At 36.0% G+C, this 17,859-nt stretch overlaps 1 protein-coding gene across 1 annotated transcript in view; it reads right to left on the minus strand.

The window, feature by feature from the left end:
- Positions 1–13,797, minus strand: part of LOC137653756 (uncharacterized) — a 57,374-nt gene extending 43,577 nt beyond the window's left edge. The window contains exon 1 of the mRNA XM_068387380.1: positions 12,859–13,797. Within this exon, the coding sequence (XP_068243481.1) occupies positions 12,859–13,013 (155 nt within the window). The 5' untranslated portion in view covers positions 13,014–13,797. The remainder of the gene's footprint in view (positions 1–12,858) is intronic.
- Between the last annotated feature and the right edge of the window lie 4,062 nt (positions 13,798–17,859).

A 17,859-nucleotide genomic window follows, 5' to 3' on the forward strand; every position in this document is an offset into this window, starting at 1 on the left:
GTTCATTACTGGGAAGATAAAGACAAGAAAAGATAACTAAAAATGAAAATAAATAAAAACTGTTCATTACTAGTAAAAACCAGACAAGAACCGATAACTAAAAATGAAAATAAAAAATAAAAACGGTTCATTGCTGGTAAGAACCAGACAAGAACCGATATCTAAAAATAAAAAAAGGTTCATTACTGGTAAGAACCAAAAAAGAACCGATAACTAAAAATGAAAATAAAAAATAAAAACGGTTCATTACTAGTAAGAACCAGACAAGATCCGGTAACTAAAAATTAAAAATAGAAAAGGTTCATTACTGGGAAGAACCTGACAAGAACCGATAACCAAAAATTAAAACGATTCATTACTGGTAAAAACCAGAGAAGAACCGATAACTAATAATGAAAATAAAAAATAAAAACGGTTCATTACAAGTTCAGACAAGAACCGATAACTAAAAATAATAAAAAAAAGGTTCATTACTGTTAAGAACCAGACAAGAATCAATAACTAAAAATGAAAATAAAAACTAAAAACGGTTTATTACTAGTAAGAACCAGACAAGAACCGATAACTAAAAATTAAAATAAAAAATAAAAACGGTTCATTACTAGTAAGAACCAATCAAGAACCGATATTATTATTATTATTATCACTTGCTAAGCTTCAACCCCTGTTGGAAAAACAGAATGCTATAAGCCCAAGGGCCGAAACAGAGAAACTAACCCACTGAGGAAAGGAAATCAGGAAAAATAATACTGTATATATTAAGAAGAGTAACAACATTAAAATAACTAAAAATAAAAATAAAAAATAAAAACGGCTCATTACTGGTAAGAACCAGACAAGAACCGATAACTAAAAATGAAAATAAAAATAAAATAATACTGTATATTCTAAGAAGAGTAACAACATTAAAATAACCAAAAATGAAAATAAAAAATAAAAACAGTTCATTACTAGTAAGAACCAGACAAGAACCGATAACTAAAAATAAAAATAGAAAATAAAAATAAAATAACATTCACCAAAAGACCTTTTCATTAGAAAGCACTTGTTAACTATCTCGAAATTTCTGCTATCACCGTGAGAACCAGTATCTACTCAATGACTCATATGCCAAAGTTACACTCAGTGAAGATATAACGATATAACTGTAGATTGGTGTCAAGCAAACGTTATCTCTTTATCAGGAAGATAATTTCGAATATATTACATAAAAACTATGAAATCGCTTTTTTTAAACCTTGAAGATCTCGTTGAATATGAAACATAATATAGACCTATTTTACTGAGGCTAACATCGAATATGAAACTTATACTTTTAATAAATTTAACATAGGACTACTTATAATTATCAAGTGTCGTATATTAAGCCTCACATTATAAATATATTCTACCAATCTCTATTATGTCCGAAAAATGGATTACATAAAGATAAACATATTTAAAAAAAAAACAAGGAAATGCATTTAAACGATCTTAATTTAGGGGAGTTAACTGTTCTCCATAACATAATGGCGATAATACCCTTTGTTACAATTCTGTTCCGATCTTGTGCTAATGAAGGCTATAAATATATAAAAAATTGATCTACATATAAATTGTTATTCAACTCGTGGAAATCTTTAATCCATTATTACAAAGATGAAAAGAAAATTCAAGTATTTTCATAATTAGATGCTGTGATAGAAGCAGTTCTGATAAGGTGTTAATATTACCAACCGTTGTTAATTACACTAATGGAAGAAACTTTTATTCATTATTACAAACGTAAAAAGAAAATTCAAGTATTTTCATAATTAGAAGCTGATAAGGTGTTAATATTACCAACCGTTGTTAATTACACTAATGGAAGACGCATTATCCAAACATTAATATTATTATTATTATTATCATTCTTACTTGCTAAGCTATAACCCTAATTGGAAAAGCAGAATGCTAAAAGCCTAGAGAACCCAACAGGGAAAATAGCCCAGTGAGGAAAGGAAACAAGGAAAAACAGTAACACAGCCTATGCGTCGATTAAAAATAAAAGATACCAACGCATTATTATTACTACTACTATTATCACAAAGACCTAACAATGGGAAATAAATTGTCCAATACCTACTCACTTTCTAAGCATTTGCCCTAAAAAAAAACCAAGTAGTGGGGGGGGGGGGTTTAGAATGCCACGGTTGAAATGCTTATACCCGCACAGTAGATCTCCACTTAGGCCTAAAGATAAACGTTAACCCGCATCTTTGTCGTACCCCCCTCGGGTTACATTCCCCCAAATCCGAAAATACACCGGCCATAGGTATTAATAGGCCTGTCTTCGCTTCCACACAAAACACGGAAACTCGGCCTAAATGTTGAAGGCCCCTCCTATCTCCCCCCACAGGTTCATTCCACTCCCATGAGAGAGAGAGAGAGAGAGAGAGAAGGTCCCCCACCTTTTTATAAACCTAAGTCTAGCCCATCTCTAAATACCCAATGCTGTAAATATATATATATATATATATATATTATATATATATATATATATATAATATTGTGTTTTGACCATCTCAACGAGAGAGAGAGAGAGAGAGAGAGAGAGAGAGTTTCCCCACCTTTTATGAACCAAAGTCGAGCACATCTCTAAATACCCAATGCTGTAAAAGATATATTTTTAATACCTGTGTTTTGACCATCTCAATGAGAGAGAGAGAGAGAGAGAGAGAGAGAGAGAGAGTTTCTCCACCTTTTATGAACCTAAGTCTAGCACATCTCTAAATACCCAATGCTGTAAAAGATATATTTTTATTACCTGTTTTCTTACCATCTCAACGAGAGAGAGAGAGAGAGAGAGAGAGAGACATTGCAAACCCCTCCTCTCACCCCCCCCTCCTACAAACCTAAGTTTAGCCCATCTCCGAAGATCCAATGCTGTAAAAGATATATTTTTAATACCTGTGTTTTGCTAACGGCGTTTCTCTAGTTTGACTTATTTCCGTATCCCTGACTCGACCCGTAGGCATTTGAAGAATTTCTGTTTATCGTCTTCCCTGCTCCCGCTGTCTATTTGCAGCTAACGTAATATAATCGCCGAATTCAACCTGAGTTGTTACTTTGTTATATATAAAAGTTTCATTATAGGATGCGTTCTTGTATCGAGGTAATTTGCAACCATCAAATATAGTAGTATGTATAGTTAAGCAATTATCGTTTATCGAATATACTTCCCTTGTATGTTTATTTTAACGTTACTGTTCTTAAAATATTCTATTTTTCCTTGTTTCCTTTCCTCACTGGGCTATTTTCCATGCTGGGGCCCCTGAGCTGATAGCATCCTGCTTTTCCAACTAGAGTTGTTGCTTAGCAAGTAATAATAATAATAATTGGATATCATTAGCATAGTCATTGACATGAGCAATTGCAATTACTGTATTGCACAAAATTGCTGATATACATCTCCTCAAATTGTTCTTTCGCCTCCATAGGCCTTGGATAAGGAATGATATATACGCCTAGGTTGGTTGGTACTGGTATAAGGCCTAATTATATCCATCCAACATCATCATCAACAACCACAACGGCGAGACATAACAAGGAACTAACAATAAAAAAAATCGAAGAGGTTGTAAAAAGTCAAGCACGTGTAGCAGAATGTGGCAAAACACAGAGCTGTCAAAATGTGGCAGCTTTGATGATAATAATAATAATAATAATAATATCAAAATCCTCCCCCATACTTATGCAATAGGGTTGAATAAACTAAATTTTGACACAACGCAAATTACACAAAACCAACTCTAACCTTGAAATTTTGATCTGAAAATGATTTTTATATTAAAAATTTTAAATCATAGCAAACATGATCTACAACCTATATACAATTATTGAAAAAAAAGTAGTAGCATCACTGCAAACATTTTCAACAAGAATTTCAAGCTAGTCCAATTCTAAACCACTAAATATGTACTAAATAAAGAGCAATTTGTTGTCAAGATTTCCTAAATAAACACAGCATCAAGGTAACTTAAAATACAGATGTCACTAGACAGCCCCCTGCCCGTGTAATTCAATCGGACACCAGCGACCAAGGTCTAGAGCGACCCCCCCCCCCAAAGAAATCTAGACCTATACGAGAGAACTCAGAGAAGACGGTAGTGTTGTGTGGATGTCAACTGGTAGGGGTACCTCTACAATTAGGGTAAGTAGAGGACGACCACTTCAGAGCTATATGAATTCATCATGAGCAGACATCAGTAGCTACTCTCTCTCTCTCTCTCTCTCTCTCTCTCTCTCTCTCTCTCTCTCTCTCTCTGTGTGTGTTTAGCTGTTCTCACTTTCCCTGAAGCTGCTCTCTCTCTCTCTCTCTCTCTCTCTCTCTCTCTCTCTCTCTCTCTCTCTCTATTTAGCTGTTCTCACTTTCCCTGAAGCTGCTCTCTCTCTCTCTCTCCCTCTCTCTCTCTCTCTACAACGACCAATTCAAAGCTAGACGAATTTATCATAAGCCGACATTAGTAGCTGCTCTCTCTCTCTCTCTCTGTGTGTTTAGCTGTTCTCACTTTCCCTGAAGCTGCTCTCTCTCTCTCTCTCTCTCTCTCTCTCTCTCTCTCTCTCTCTCTCTCTCTCGACAACGACCAATTCAAAGCTATACGAATTTATCATAAGCCGACATTAGTAGCTGCTCTCTCTCTCTCTCTCTCTCTCTCTCTCCTCTCTCTCTCTCTCTCCTCTCTCCTCTCTCTCTCTCTCTCTCCTAGAAAACGACCACTTCAGAGCTATACGATTCATCATACGCAGACATTATTAAGCTTCTCTCTCTCTCTCTCTCTCTCTCTCTCTCTCTCTCTCTCTCTCTCTCTCCAACGACCAATTCAAAGCTATATAAATTTATCATAAGCCGACATTGGTAGCTGCTCGCTCTCTCTCTCTCTCTCTCTCTCTCTCTCTCTCTCTCTCTCTCTCTCTCTCTCTCTCTCTCTCTCTCTCTCCAACGACCAATTCAAAGCTATAAGAATTTATCATAAGCTGACATTAGTAGCTGCTCTCTCTCTCTCTCTCTCTCTCTCTCTCTCTCTCTCTCTCTCTCTCTCTCTCTCTCCTAGAAAACGACCACTTCAGAGCTATACGATTCATCATACGCAGACATTATTAAGCTTCTCTCTCTCTCTCTCTCTCTCTCTCTCTCTCTCTCTCCTCTCTCTCTCTCTCTCTCTCTCTCTCTCTCTCTCTCCTGTATTACCACAACTTATTAAAAAAATGTATTTAAAGGAACGAGTGGTGTAAAATGTCAGAAGGTTATTCAAGAATCTAATTTTATACGGAGTCATGTACCAAAATCGTTTATTAAAAAGGTGATAATGAAAACCTCCATATGGCAACACCGATCCTCTTTCAAGGCCTTCATTGCCACATCTCACCGTGCGAGAGAATTGTAATCATATTATGGGTTTAATTTCTTTTTTACATGATATGAGATAAATAACAAACTTTGTACTAAAAAGGTGAAAAAATGTATTATTCTATATAAAATATAAGCGATGAATTACATTCTTTTGGTGGATAAATATTGCTTGTCGACGTCACTAGCAAAACACTTAATTTCACATTCATTGACCTCTCCAGCAAGATACTCGAACGTCAAATGTCGTTTAACCCACTCCTATCTCTATCAATTACCAATAAAACACATACATATGAAAACATTTACATACATAAAAGCTATTTCCCCAAACACTTGAGTTAAAAAAAAAATGTGCCACATCACGAAAAGCCTACGCAAATCAGCTTACCGACACCTAGGCCTACGCAAGGACATTAAAACCAAGAGCGAATTCGAACTGGTCGCAAAAAAAAAACACGAGGAAGAACAAAGCAACAGCAAAGTCAACAAGAGGCCAGACGGTTGTGGGTTTTTGCACTTAGCCCTGGGAGACACAGCCACTGCCAGTTATGTCGGTAACTAGAGTACGGAATAGCAGAATTCAACAGATTATCACTTCCTTATATCATACGAGAAAGATAATAATTATAAATTTCTGTGATGTGAAACTGTATACTACATCGAGCTACGTACATGATTGCAATTTATTCAGAAGTATTATATACACATGTGTATACAGTAAATATAACACACGTGTGTGTGTCTGGAAACAAGACAGGGCTGCGTACGTGTGCAATTTATTTAGAACAATCTATATACACACGCATATACAATATATATCATACATAATGTGTTTAATGTCTAAATGTCCATCTCCCATAAACCATCATCTTTACTAAAATCAAAGACTAGTTCAGCACTATCTAGCGTGTGCAATTTATTTAGAACAATCTATATGCACACGCATATACAATATATATCATACATATACATGTGTTTAATGACAATGTTCATCTCCCATAAACTATGTGTACTCAAATAAAACAAGATTAGTTCAGCACTATCTAGAACAAAGATAAAATATGCATACTATCTTAACGAGCTCTAAATAATAACAAAAACATCCTTGAAGACAAAGGCACACACACATAGACAGTTGAGAAGTGAGATGAGCTGGGGAGAAGAGGGTCAGAGTATTCAATAGAGCCTGTCACTGGGGGATGAATATCCTCTGGGGGAGAGAGAGAGAGAGAGAGAGAGAGAGAGAGAGAGAGAAGGAGAGAGAGAGAGAGGAGAGAGAGAGAGAGAGAGGGAGTAGGGAGGTACTTGCTACCAGGGTTGATAAGTCGTGAAGCTGAGCATCCCGTATAGGATGAACCGCTGTACACATCCGGCCAAATTAAGAGTAAACCCTTCACAATCAAATGTGCTCTCCCTCGCTCTTTCTATACTACACTGCTAACAAAACTTGGAGTACAATGATGGGCGTAGGGGGAACCGTAGGGGGAACACTCAAGACGGGAGTAAATTCCGAAGCCTGACATGTTTTATTATTATTTCCATCATTATTATTATTATTACTACTATTATTATTAAAAGCCAAGCAACAACCCTAGTTGGAAAAGCAAGATGCTATAAGCCCAAGGGGTCCAACAGGGAAAAATAGCCCAGTGAGGAATTATTATTAAAAGCCAAGCAACAACCCTAGTTGGAAAAGCAAGATGCTATAAGCCCAAGGGGTCCAACAGGGAAAAATAGCCCAGTGAGGAAAGGAAATAGATAAACTACGAGAGAAGTAATAAATAATCAGAATAAAATTTTTCTTAAGAACAGTAGTATTAAATTTTTGTAGACTATTTATGAAATATCTCTCTTGATGTTACTGCTTTAAAACATTTTAATTGTTCATTATTTCTCAAATCGTTTATCTATTTCCTTTCCTCACTGGGCTATTTTTCCCTCTTAGAGCCCTTGGGCTTCTAGCATCTTGCTTTTCCAACAAGAGTTATAGCTTAGCTAGTAATAATAATAATAATAGGAAAATTAATTTCACAGACAGCCCATAACAACTGTTGCTAGAGATATGCCGACCACTTGTTGCTAGCATGTGAGTCCACCCTTCTACTAGGATACAAATAGCACCATAGCCGTCAGCTATTTGTGGATGAGGTATAATTTGTTCTAATAGGAAGGTTTAGCAATGAAGGTAACCTATGACGATGTGTCTCTTTGTCCCTTATGACATCATTCACAGTTCTTGTGAAACTAAAATGACAAGTATTGTGTAAGAAAAATTACAAAGGGGGATTTTAATTCTGACCCCAAACGGGAGATTACACACACACACACACACACACACACACACATATATATATATATATATATATATATATATATATATATATATATATATATATATATATATATATATTAAACAACAAAACTAATATAAAAAAAATCTTCAATTAAATGAGGCAAAAGTATTGTTTCCTTACAAAGTTTCATCTTAACCGTTTCCATAGAAGATTTTTTTTTCTACCAAAATAAATGCAGCTTAGAAATATTATAATTTTGTCTAATGTATATGTAATATATCATCAGTCATGATTAGTCCCCTGCAGGACAAAGGGCTCAGACAATGTCTTTCTCCTGTGCGTTTGTTGTCTTTCTACACAAGTTTATACTGTACATTTAGCATTAATACTCTCTAAATACAATATAAACACAAATAAAAGTATAACCGAACGCGATCTGAAATACTATCGTATAAATTAATGTAATAGTTTATAAGTAAAACTCACCAGCATCAGTTAACAACAGCTAACAACCTAGTCTGATAGTTTCTAACTATATATAACAATCACAGTGACTCGGTGGATAACGGTTGAGGATACAGGAAGAATAGGGATATGGGGGAAGGTGGTGGTTTGAGAGAGAGAGAGAGAGAGTATATGTGCATTGTTCCTACCTCCACTTCTGACCACTGTTAGTCCTAAACGCTAGATTATACAACTTAATTTCACTGTTACATGATACGATTGGTGTCTTAGTTGGGAATTAACACATCCTCTATGGGATTCGGTTCTCTAACTTGTGTTGGTTTATTTTTAGTGTTTTTACATATTTACCATACTTCTCTTTTTGAGAAGTATGGTAAATAAAATAATGAAATAAAAAATAAAGAGATACTAGTTCACTAAACGTTCAGCTGGGCTCCACAAGGCACCAGAAGAGTTGAAAGACCTAGGCCTACATGGCTGAGGACTATAAAACGTTCAGCTGGGCTCCACAAGGCACCAGAAGAGTTGGAAGACCTAGGCCTACATGGCTGAGGACTATGAAAGGTTCAGGTGGGCCCCACAAGACACCAGAAGAGTTGGAAGAACTAGGCCTACATGGCTGAGGACTATGAAACGTTCAGCTGGGCTCCACAAGGCGCCAGAAGAGTTGAAAGACTTAGGCCTACATGACTGAGGACTATGAAACGTTCAGCTGGGCTCCACAAGGCACCAGAAGGGTTGGAAGACCTTGGCCTACATGGCTGAGGACTATGAAACGTTCAGCAGGGCTCCACAAGGCACCAGAAGAATTGAAAGACCCAGGCCTACATGGCTGAGGACTATGAAAAGTTCAGCTGTGCTCCACAAGGTACGAGAAGAGTTGGAAGACCTAGGCCTACATGGCTGTGGACCATGAAGCGCGAAGTAGGAGATGAATGGAGAAATATTGAATTGAAAACTCAAGATAGAGACGACTGGCGAATATCTAACCAAGGCCCTTTGCGTCAATAGGCGTAAGAGATGATGATGATGATACTTCTCTTCATTCGTGTGTGTTTGCATTTTTTTCACATATGGACTTTTTATTCTGTATCAGCTTGAGTTTATTTTATATTTACGAACAAATTACTCTACACTTAATTGATAATAATAAACAGACAAGCTCATAATGATAGATAACAACCCTTGTTGTTCTTATAGCGTTCATTTATTTCCTTTCCTTACTGAGCTACTTTTCCCTGTTGGAGCCCTTGGGCTTATAGCATCTAGCTTTTCCAACTAGAGTTACAGTTTAGCTAGTAGTAGTAATAATAATAATAATAATAATAATAATAATAATAACAACAGGTTTTAACGGTAGATAGAATTCACGCTGTAAAACATAGCATTGCTAATGGACAGAGGCAAAAAAATCTTTTTTTAAATACTCAGCACGTTATTTTTTGTCCCAATTCCTTAAGAAAAAACGTAAGCACTTAAGATGCCTGATATTAACAAAGGCCAATACACATATCTTATTCATAAACAAAGAAACTGTCATTGCCGTGAGATATATCGGCCAGAAAGTGAACCGCAAATCTAAAAATAGTTAAAAAACGGGAAAACAAAAGAAAAAAACCACAGAGGACTATAACTGTGAACAAAAACTGTATTAATTAAACATTGCATATGTCTGTATGCGATTCTTTTAGCTCATTTTTTAAACGTTACCACTGTCTTGGGTTAGAGTTCTCTTGCTTGAGGGTACACTCGGGCACACTGACTATCTGTTTTTTCCCTCTTGTTTTGTTAAAGTTTTTATCGTCTATATAGGAAATATTTATCTAAATGTTGTTACTGTTCTTAGAATATTTTATTATTCATTGTTTCCTTTCCTCACTGGGCTATTTTCCCTGTTGCGGCCCCTGGGTTTATAGCATCTTGCTTTTCCTACTAGGATTGTAGCTTAGCAAATAATAATAATAATAGGATTGTAGCTTAGCAAATAATAACAATAATAACAATAATAATAATAATAATAATAATAATAATGTCAACTTGAGGGGTAAAATACGGAGCCCTGTCCGATTAAATTTGCTTTCATTTCGCGTTTGACAATTTACGTAGAAGATAGTTCAAAGCACTGAAGGCTTAGCGAGACAAAGATTGAAAACTTGCAAATTTCATGCTAGCTCATTTAACTCGAGATAAACTGCTTACGACTATACAACAATTAGCAGTTATATAAGCTGTTCCCTAAAATATATATATATATATATATATATATATATATATATATATATATATATATATATATATATATATATATAATTTAATAAAAAAAAAAACAGTAACTTCGAAGAAACCAAAATGAAGTTGGAGAAATGTTTCGGCATTTTAAGAAAAATGAAAAATAAAGGAGTTGATACAGTAATTGGCGATTATATACGTCTCCTAAAAAAAAATATAACAAAAAAAAAAACCTAAATTAAAAAAAAAAACTAACGAAGAAACCAAAATGAAATTATAGAAATGTTTCTTCCAGCGTTTAATAAAGTAAATGAAAAATAAATACCAGAGATGATACGGTAATTGGCAATTATATAACTGGTCTCCTTACAATAAAAAAATAAAATAAATAAAAACCGTAACTTATTAAAAAATAAACTAACGAAGAAACCAAAAGTTATAAAAATGTTTCTTCCCAAGTTTATAAATGAAAAAAAAAAATAAATAAAGGAGTTGGCTCTAGCAAAATGAGCCCTTCGTGGCTCGAAGAATAACCCAACACAGTACGACAGAACAAACAGCCTGAGGCTATGACCCTGGTCCACCCTTCCTTATCTTGTCATTTCTTGGTGATTACGGGTTAATCTTTAACACCTTTAAATACTCAAGGTGCTATAATCTTTAACACCTTTAAATACTAGAGGTGCTATAATCTTTAACACCTTTAAATACTAAAGGTGCTATAATCTTTAACACCTTTAAATACTAGAGGTGCTATAATCTTTAACACCTTTAAATACTAGAGGTGCTATAATCTTTAACACCTTTAAATACTAGAGGTGCTATAATATTTAACACCTTTAGCCTAAATACTAAAAGTGCTAAAACCAACATCTTTAAAACACTGATGTAAACATTATTATCATTAACACTTGCTAGGCTACAACTCTAGTTGGAAAAGCAGGATGCTATAAGCCAAGGGGCCCCAAACAGGGAAAATAGCCCAGTGAGGAAAGGAAATAAGGAAAAATAAAATATTTTTAGAACAGTAACATCTAAATAAATTTTTTCCTATATAAACTATAAAACCTTTTAACAAAACAACAGAAAGAGAAACCAGATAGAATAGTGCGCCCGAGTGTACCCTCAAGCAAGAGAACTCTAACCCAAGACTGTGGAAGACCATGGAGCAGAGGCTATGGGACTATCCAAGACTGGAGAACAATGGTTTGATTTTGGAGTGTCCTTTAAAACACTGATGGTTAGTGAAGGGTGATTTGAATGGGTTATACTTTTCTTAACTGTTAAAACTGAATTAAATAATTAAAGGATATATACACATCTACCTAGGAGGTATAATGCCCATTCTGTTAAGTACCCCCAAAACGCTCTGGCATATAAAAGGAGTTATATTTAGAGAGCTTACACTCAACAACAGGTGTCTCATACGAACCCCACCGGTGGTTCAAATGTATGGATGGCAATCTAAGATGTCGTTTAATACTGTCTATAGATAAAGAGTCCATTATCGAATACATGCATGCGACATTTTAAGAACACATACTCTCAGTGTGCTTATTTTTAGACAATAGTCTAGGTTTCAATTGTACCTAATGATTCAGGAGAATAAGTGTAAATTACAGTAAACTATCTTTTAAGTCACTGATTATAAAATAAAAACATATTTTTTAAGTCACTGATTATAAAATAACAACATATTTTTAAGTCACTGATTATAAAATAACAACATATCTTTTAAGTCACTGATTATAAAATAACAACATATTTTTTAAGTCACTGATTATAAAATAACAACATATCTTTCAAGTCACGGATTATAAAATAACAACATATTTTTTAAGTCACTGATTATAAAATAACAACATATCTTTTAAGTCACTGATTATAAAATAACAACATATCTTTTAAGTCACTGATTATAAAATAACAACATATTTTTTTAAGTCACTGATTATAAAATAACAACATATCTTTTAAGTCACTGATGATAAAATAACAACATATCTTTTAAGTCACTGATTATATAATAACAACATATCTTTAAGTCACTGATTATAAAATAACAACATATTTTTTAAGTCACTGATTATAAAATAACATATATTTTAAGTCACTGATAATAAAATAACAACATATATAAGCTTGGGACAATTTTCTTAAGACAGGCTAGGATAGGCAAGTCATTTTGGTATTATTGTACTGTATTACTGGGCAATGTAAACTAAGGGAAAACGGAATGAGAATCTGTAATACAGTAAAACTTTACCGTAATTATAATTAACCCATGTGCAGGCCTAACTATTCCCTACCATGGTTTGATGGCTAACTGCATTAACTCTTTTCACACATCTTCCCTAACAGTTAAAATAGAAAATTAACCAATTTAAGGTCAACGAAAGCAGAATTGCAACTTAAAACACCTATTAACAGAGATCTCCCTCGACCTCTGCTCGATAAACCACTTGCAACATCGAAAGCAAAAGATGCAACTTAACTGACCTTGCAATGGGTTCCTTCTCGACGTCGTAATCATCCTCGATGTTGGAACTTTTGAAAATATCTTGGAGGTCAGGGTGGTCCTCCAGGCTCAGGAGCCCCTTCAGACCACCCGCATCTCCTGGCGTGCCCTTAGCCATGTCTAAGACCTCACGCATAACTGGAAAAAAAAAAACACTTGGCGAAGTGTTTGTGTGTGTCTGTACCTTCAGGGTATCCCGCTTCTGCGGCAGCAGCAGTTCTTCTTCTGCAGCAGTTCTTCTTCTGCAGTAGTTCTTCTTCTGCAGCAGTTCTTCTTCTGCAGTAGTTCTTCTTCTGCAGCAGTTCTTCTTCTGCAGTAGTTCTTCTTCTGCAGCAGTTCTTCTTCTGCAGCAGTTCTCCTTCCAGTTCCAACCAATCTACCGAGACCGCACCAACCGCTATCACTTTTGACTTTTCAACTTTAGAAATAAAAAAAAACCAGGTTGTATATTGCTTTGTCAAAATGGGTCACACCACTGCTTTAAAGTTATAATAGCGGCGGTGGCGTCCGGCTGTGGCCACCACATATGTACTGCTTTATTACCCCCACTTGCTGCTCTTCTCTTTTTTTTTCTTTTTTTTTCTTTTAACCAGACAACGGCACAGAAGTATCACTCGCTGCCATCAACATCATCTTAAACATCCACAACATCACCGAGGAGGACTCCACTACTACTGGGCTATTTTTCCCTGTTGGAGCCCCTGGGCTTATAGCATCTTGCTTTTCCAACTAGGGTTGTAGCTTGGATAGTAATAATAATAATAATAATACTGTCGCCTACACACTCGCACACGAACTATTCACTGGGGGGACGAAGAAGTTTTGGGAATGGTGTGGCCAGCCGTGTGTAGTACACTCCTCTCAGCACTGGCTCCCGAGTCACTCTGAGAGCTGAACTCTGAACTCTGAAGTAACTCCTCCTACTTCTTCTGCTTCTTCTTCTCTCCTCGCTCACTCTCCTCTCTTCCTCTCTCACTCACTCTCCAACACCCACCACCAGTACCACCACCAAAGCTTTCTTGACTCATTGCCAGAAACTCTCTTTTTGTCTATACATTTCCCCGCGTCCCACCGTCGCATACCAATAATTATTCACCAATTGCATCTATTTTGCACCGTTTTTGCAATGACTGGTGGCACAGAAAACACAGAGTAGGTGTAAAAGTTGGTTTCATGGATTGGCCTACCTGTATCTAATAAAGTCTTATTTTGAGCTAATGTGAAAAGATTATAACATTTTGCGAATGTTAGGTCAAAGATATACAAAAGAATACTAATCTTCACAAAGTAGGATGAACGGACATTATTATTATTACTATCCAAGCTACAACCCCAATTGGAAAAGCAAGATGCTATAAGCCCAGGGGCTCCAACAGGGAAAAATAGCCCAGTGAGAAAAGGAAATAAGGAAACAAATAACTGAAGAGAACATATTAACAATAAATCATTCTAAAAAAAGTAACAACGTCATAACAGATATGTCATATAGGGTGTTAATTATCACCAGCATTCCACCAGACTTCATAACTTCATTTTCGCTTAGCCAGCCTCCCCCCCTAAGGGAAAATAAGAACAACTTAAGTATTTTTATAATTACGAAGTGACACTCGCAGAAATAGCGATGAGACAGGTAAATACAACGATAAATAAGGAGAAAACACAAGCTTGGAGTGATGCTTGCCTTGTATGGATCCGTGACGTCACTTGTAAGCTCCTCCCCCACTTCAACAGGCTGGAGTAACATAGTCACCAGACCAATGAACAGCATGCAAGACCTAATTACGCTGTTCCTCTTGCATGAAGAGAACCATGCTGAGCATCAGACTGTGTCATGAACACCTCTTAGCAGACTTAGAGAGAAAGAGAGAGAGAAGTTCAACGTCTCCATTTTGGTTGCGATTATTGCATAGCGGTTTTCTTATGATAAGGCAGTCACTATGTTCTTGCAGTTGCTTATTTTTCTTTTCGTATTGGTGCACTAAATCTATTATATGTCATGTATGGGCATACCTTTTAATTCGTTTTTAGATATATTTAATTCTAAATAAGTACTACCTATAGTAGGCCTTTGAGTGATAAATCCTTGCAACAGGAAATTCGTACACCTTGCCATTTTTAAATGTTAATTTGAAAATAACTAAAATCCAAAGAAGTAAAAGCATAGAATCTACTGTCCTCAATTACTGTCTGGGGAATGCAGAAGTAATGTTATTTGCTTCATCACTATTGCAGTTGACATACGAATTAAGAAATACTCTCGGGTTAGGTTTTAGTAGCAAAGAACAGACCAAGCTACCCAGTTGGTTGATATGAGTATAGACTAAAAGAAAGTGATGCACAGCCAAAGAAAGAAACGGTAGGGCAGACCCATTGCTGAAACTCGCCTATTTTATATGTCACAGTCAGCAAAAACTATCTTATGGTTCTCACACACACACACACACACACACACACACACACACACACACACACACACATATATATATATATATATATATATATATATATATATATATATATATATATATATATATATATATATATATAAAAACCATAAGATATTAAAAACTCCACAATTGTGATGTAAATCGATTGTATTCTATCCCATAACTGGTAAACCAAATTCAATGTTATTCATCATTCTATTAATATAAAAGTAAAAGCCTGTAAATTTCCTCGTATTTAATTTATTCGTGTTTGATCCAAGTCCCATATCAAAAGCGTGACTATAAACGCAAATTATGGCTATTAAAGATAGACATTTATAGTAAGTTTAAACCTTACATACAAATTTGTACTTACCTTTTTTTTCAGTGAAGAGATATTTACATGAAAACGAGCTAGTTTATAAAACTCTGCGGGATTTATACATAACTTATCAATGACATCTAGGTCACCATAGAAAATGGAAACTTTGTATGGGGGACAATCACATTAAAAAGAACAATTGCTCTAAATGTAAAACCTGACTATTGAACTACCATTATTCATGAGTACCCTGAAAAGAACTACATAAAGTCATTATACATAGCAATGAAGCTCAAAATTACCTGATTACTCGAGTGCCATATGTGGATGAGATCATGATGAGGGGTAGATGGAGATGGTTTGGGCATGATCTTTGCACTCCCCAAGACAGATTAGTTCACGGAACGTTCAGCTGGGCTCAACAAGGCACTAGAATAGTTGGAAGACCCAGACCTACATGGCTGGGGACTATGAAGTGCTAAGTAGCAAATGATGATGACGAATTTTTAAACAGGTAGGCATAGAAGGAACAGTAGAAATCTGAAGGCTAAAAACTGGGTGCAGCCAAGGGCCAAAGGGAAACTGCAAAGATATTTAAATACAGTGTATCACGTGAGGTCCAACGACAGTATAATCCTCCCAAAAGTAGGAGTGATCAAGAAATATAATGAGGAATATGGGTCATACAGCCAAGCACTGTGTCTGGGGAGTTCATTCATAATATCATTATCAAAATCCCATATAAAAACATGGAAAATTTTCATTCATTCACACCACTAAAACCACAAATATCCTGGTCATATACTCTACTAAATAATACCGTTCATTCTTTCAGATTAAAAAAAAAAGGCTAATAAACTAAGAATACATTAATTAGATATCATAAATATAATAATAGATTTAGAATAATGCCTCTTAAAGGCTCATTCATGAGTCTTCCTCATGACCAATCCAGAGAATAAGTAGCATACAGTAATCTACTTCTCTAAACAATGCTTTTCCTACAGTTACCTCATTCTAAGGACTGCTGCTGCTATTGGTGACCTGACATTTAGTGAAACTGACAATTTATTTCACAATTTCTTCTAAAAATGTCTGCCAATATTTTTCAAATATTTTCAGTGTGCTCAAGTGATCTTATTCCTGTATAATTTCCAATTTAAAAGTTTAAACCCACTTATGAATAGCTGAGGCAAGGAACAGTGACATTGCCCTAATTAGCAGGATAATGGCCCAACCTTATACACATATTATCAGTGCCTAAGAACAGTCTTCATCCAAGTTAGAACCAGGGAGGACCAGGCAATGGCGCTGAGGACTCAGTAGGTAGACCTATAGGCTCCTCCAAATACCCAATCCTCATTTCCCATTGATGGTTTGGTTGCCGACACTACAAGAAACTATAGAGTTTGAGCAGGACTTAAACCCCAGTCCGGCAGAACACCAGACAGGGACGTTTCCAGTATGCCACCACAACCTTGTACCATATCATGTTTTTCCTGGAGAAAGTGTATGATAGAGTTGATAGGGAAGCAATGTGGAATGTGATGAGGTTATATGGAGTTGGTGGAAGGTTGTTGCAAGCAGTGGAAAGTTTCTACAAAGGTAGTAAAGCATGTTTTAGGATAGGAAATGAAGTGAGTGATTGGTTTCCAGTGAGAGTGGGGCTGAGACAGGGATGTGTGATGTCGCTGTGGTTGTTTAACTTGTATGTTGATGGAGTGGTGAGAGAGGTGAATGCTCGAGTGTTTGGACGAGGATTAAAACTGGTAGACGAGAATGACCATGAATGGGAGGTAAATCAGTTGTTGTATGCAGATGATACGGTACTGGTTGCAGACACAGAAGAGAAGCTTGGCTGATTAGTGACAGAATTAGGAAGGGTGTGTGAGAGAAGGAAGTTGAGAGTTAATGTGGGTAAGAGCAAGGTTATGAGATGTACGAGAAGGGAAGGTGGTGCAAGGTTGAATGTCATGTTGAATGGAGAGTTACTTGAGGAGGTAGATCGGTTTAAGTACTTGGGGTCTATTGTTGCAGCAAATGGTGGAGTGGAAGCAGATGTACGTCAGAGAGTGAATGAAGGTTGCAAAGTGTTGGGGGCGGTTAAGGAAGTAGTAAAAAATAGAGGGTTGGGCATGAATGTAAAAAGAGTTCTGTATGAGAAAGTGATTGTACCAACTGTGATGTATGGATCGGAGTTGTGGGGAATGAAAGTGATGGAGAGAGAGAAATTG

Source organism: Palaemon carinicauda, chromosome 14, assembly GCF_036898095.1.
Source record: "Palaemon carinicauda isolate YSFRI2023 chromosome 14, ASM3689809v2, whole genome shotgun sequence".
Taxonomy (NCBI): domain Eukaryota; kingdom Metazoa; phylum Arthropoda; class Malacostraca; order Decapoda; family Palaemonidae; genus Palaemon; species Palaemon carinicauda.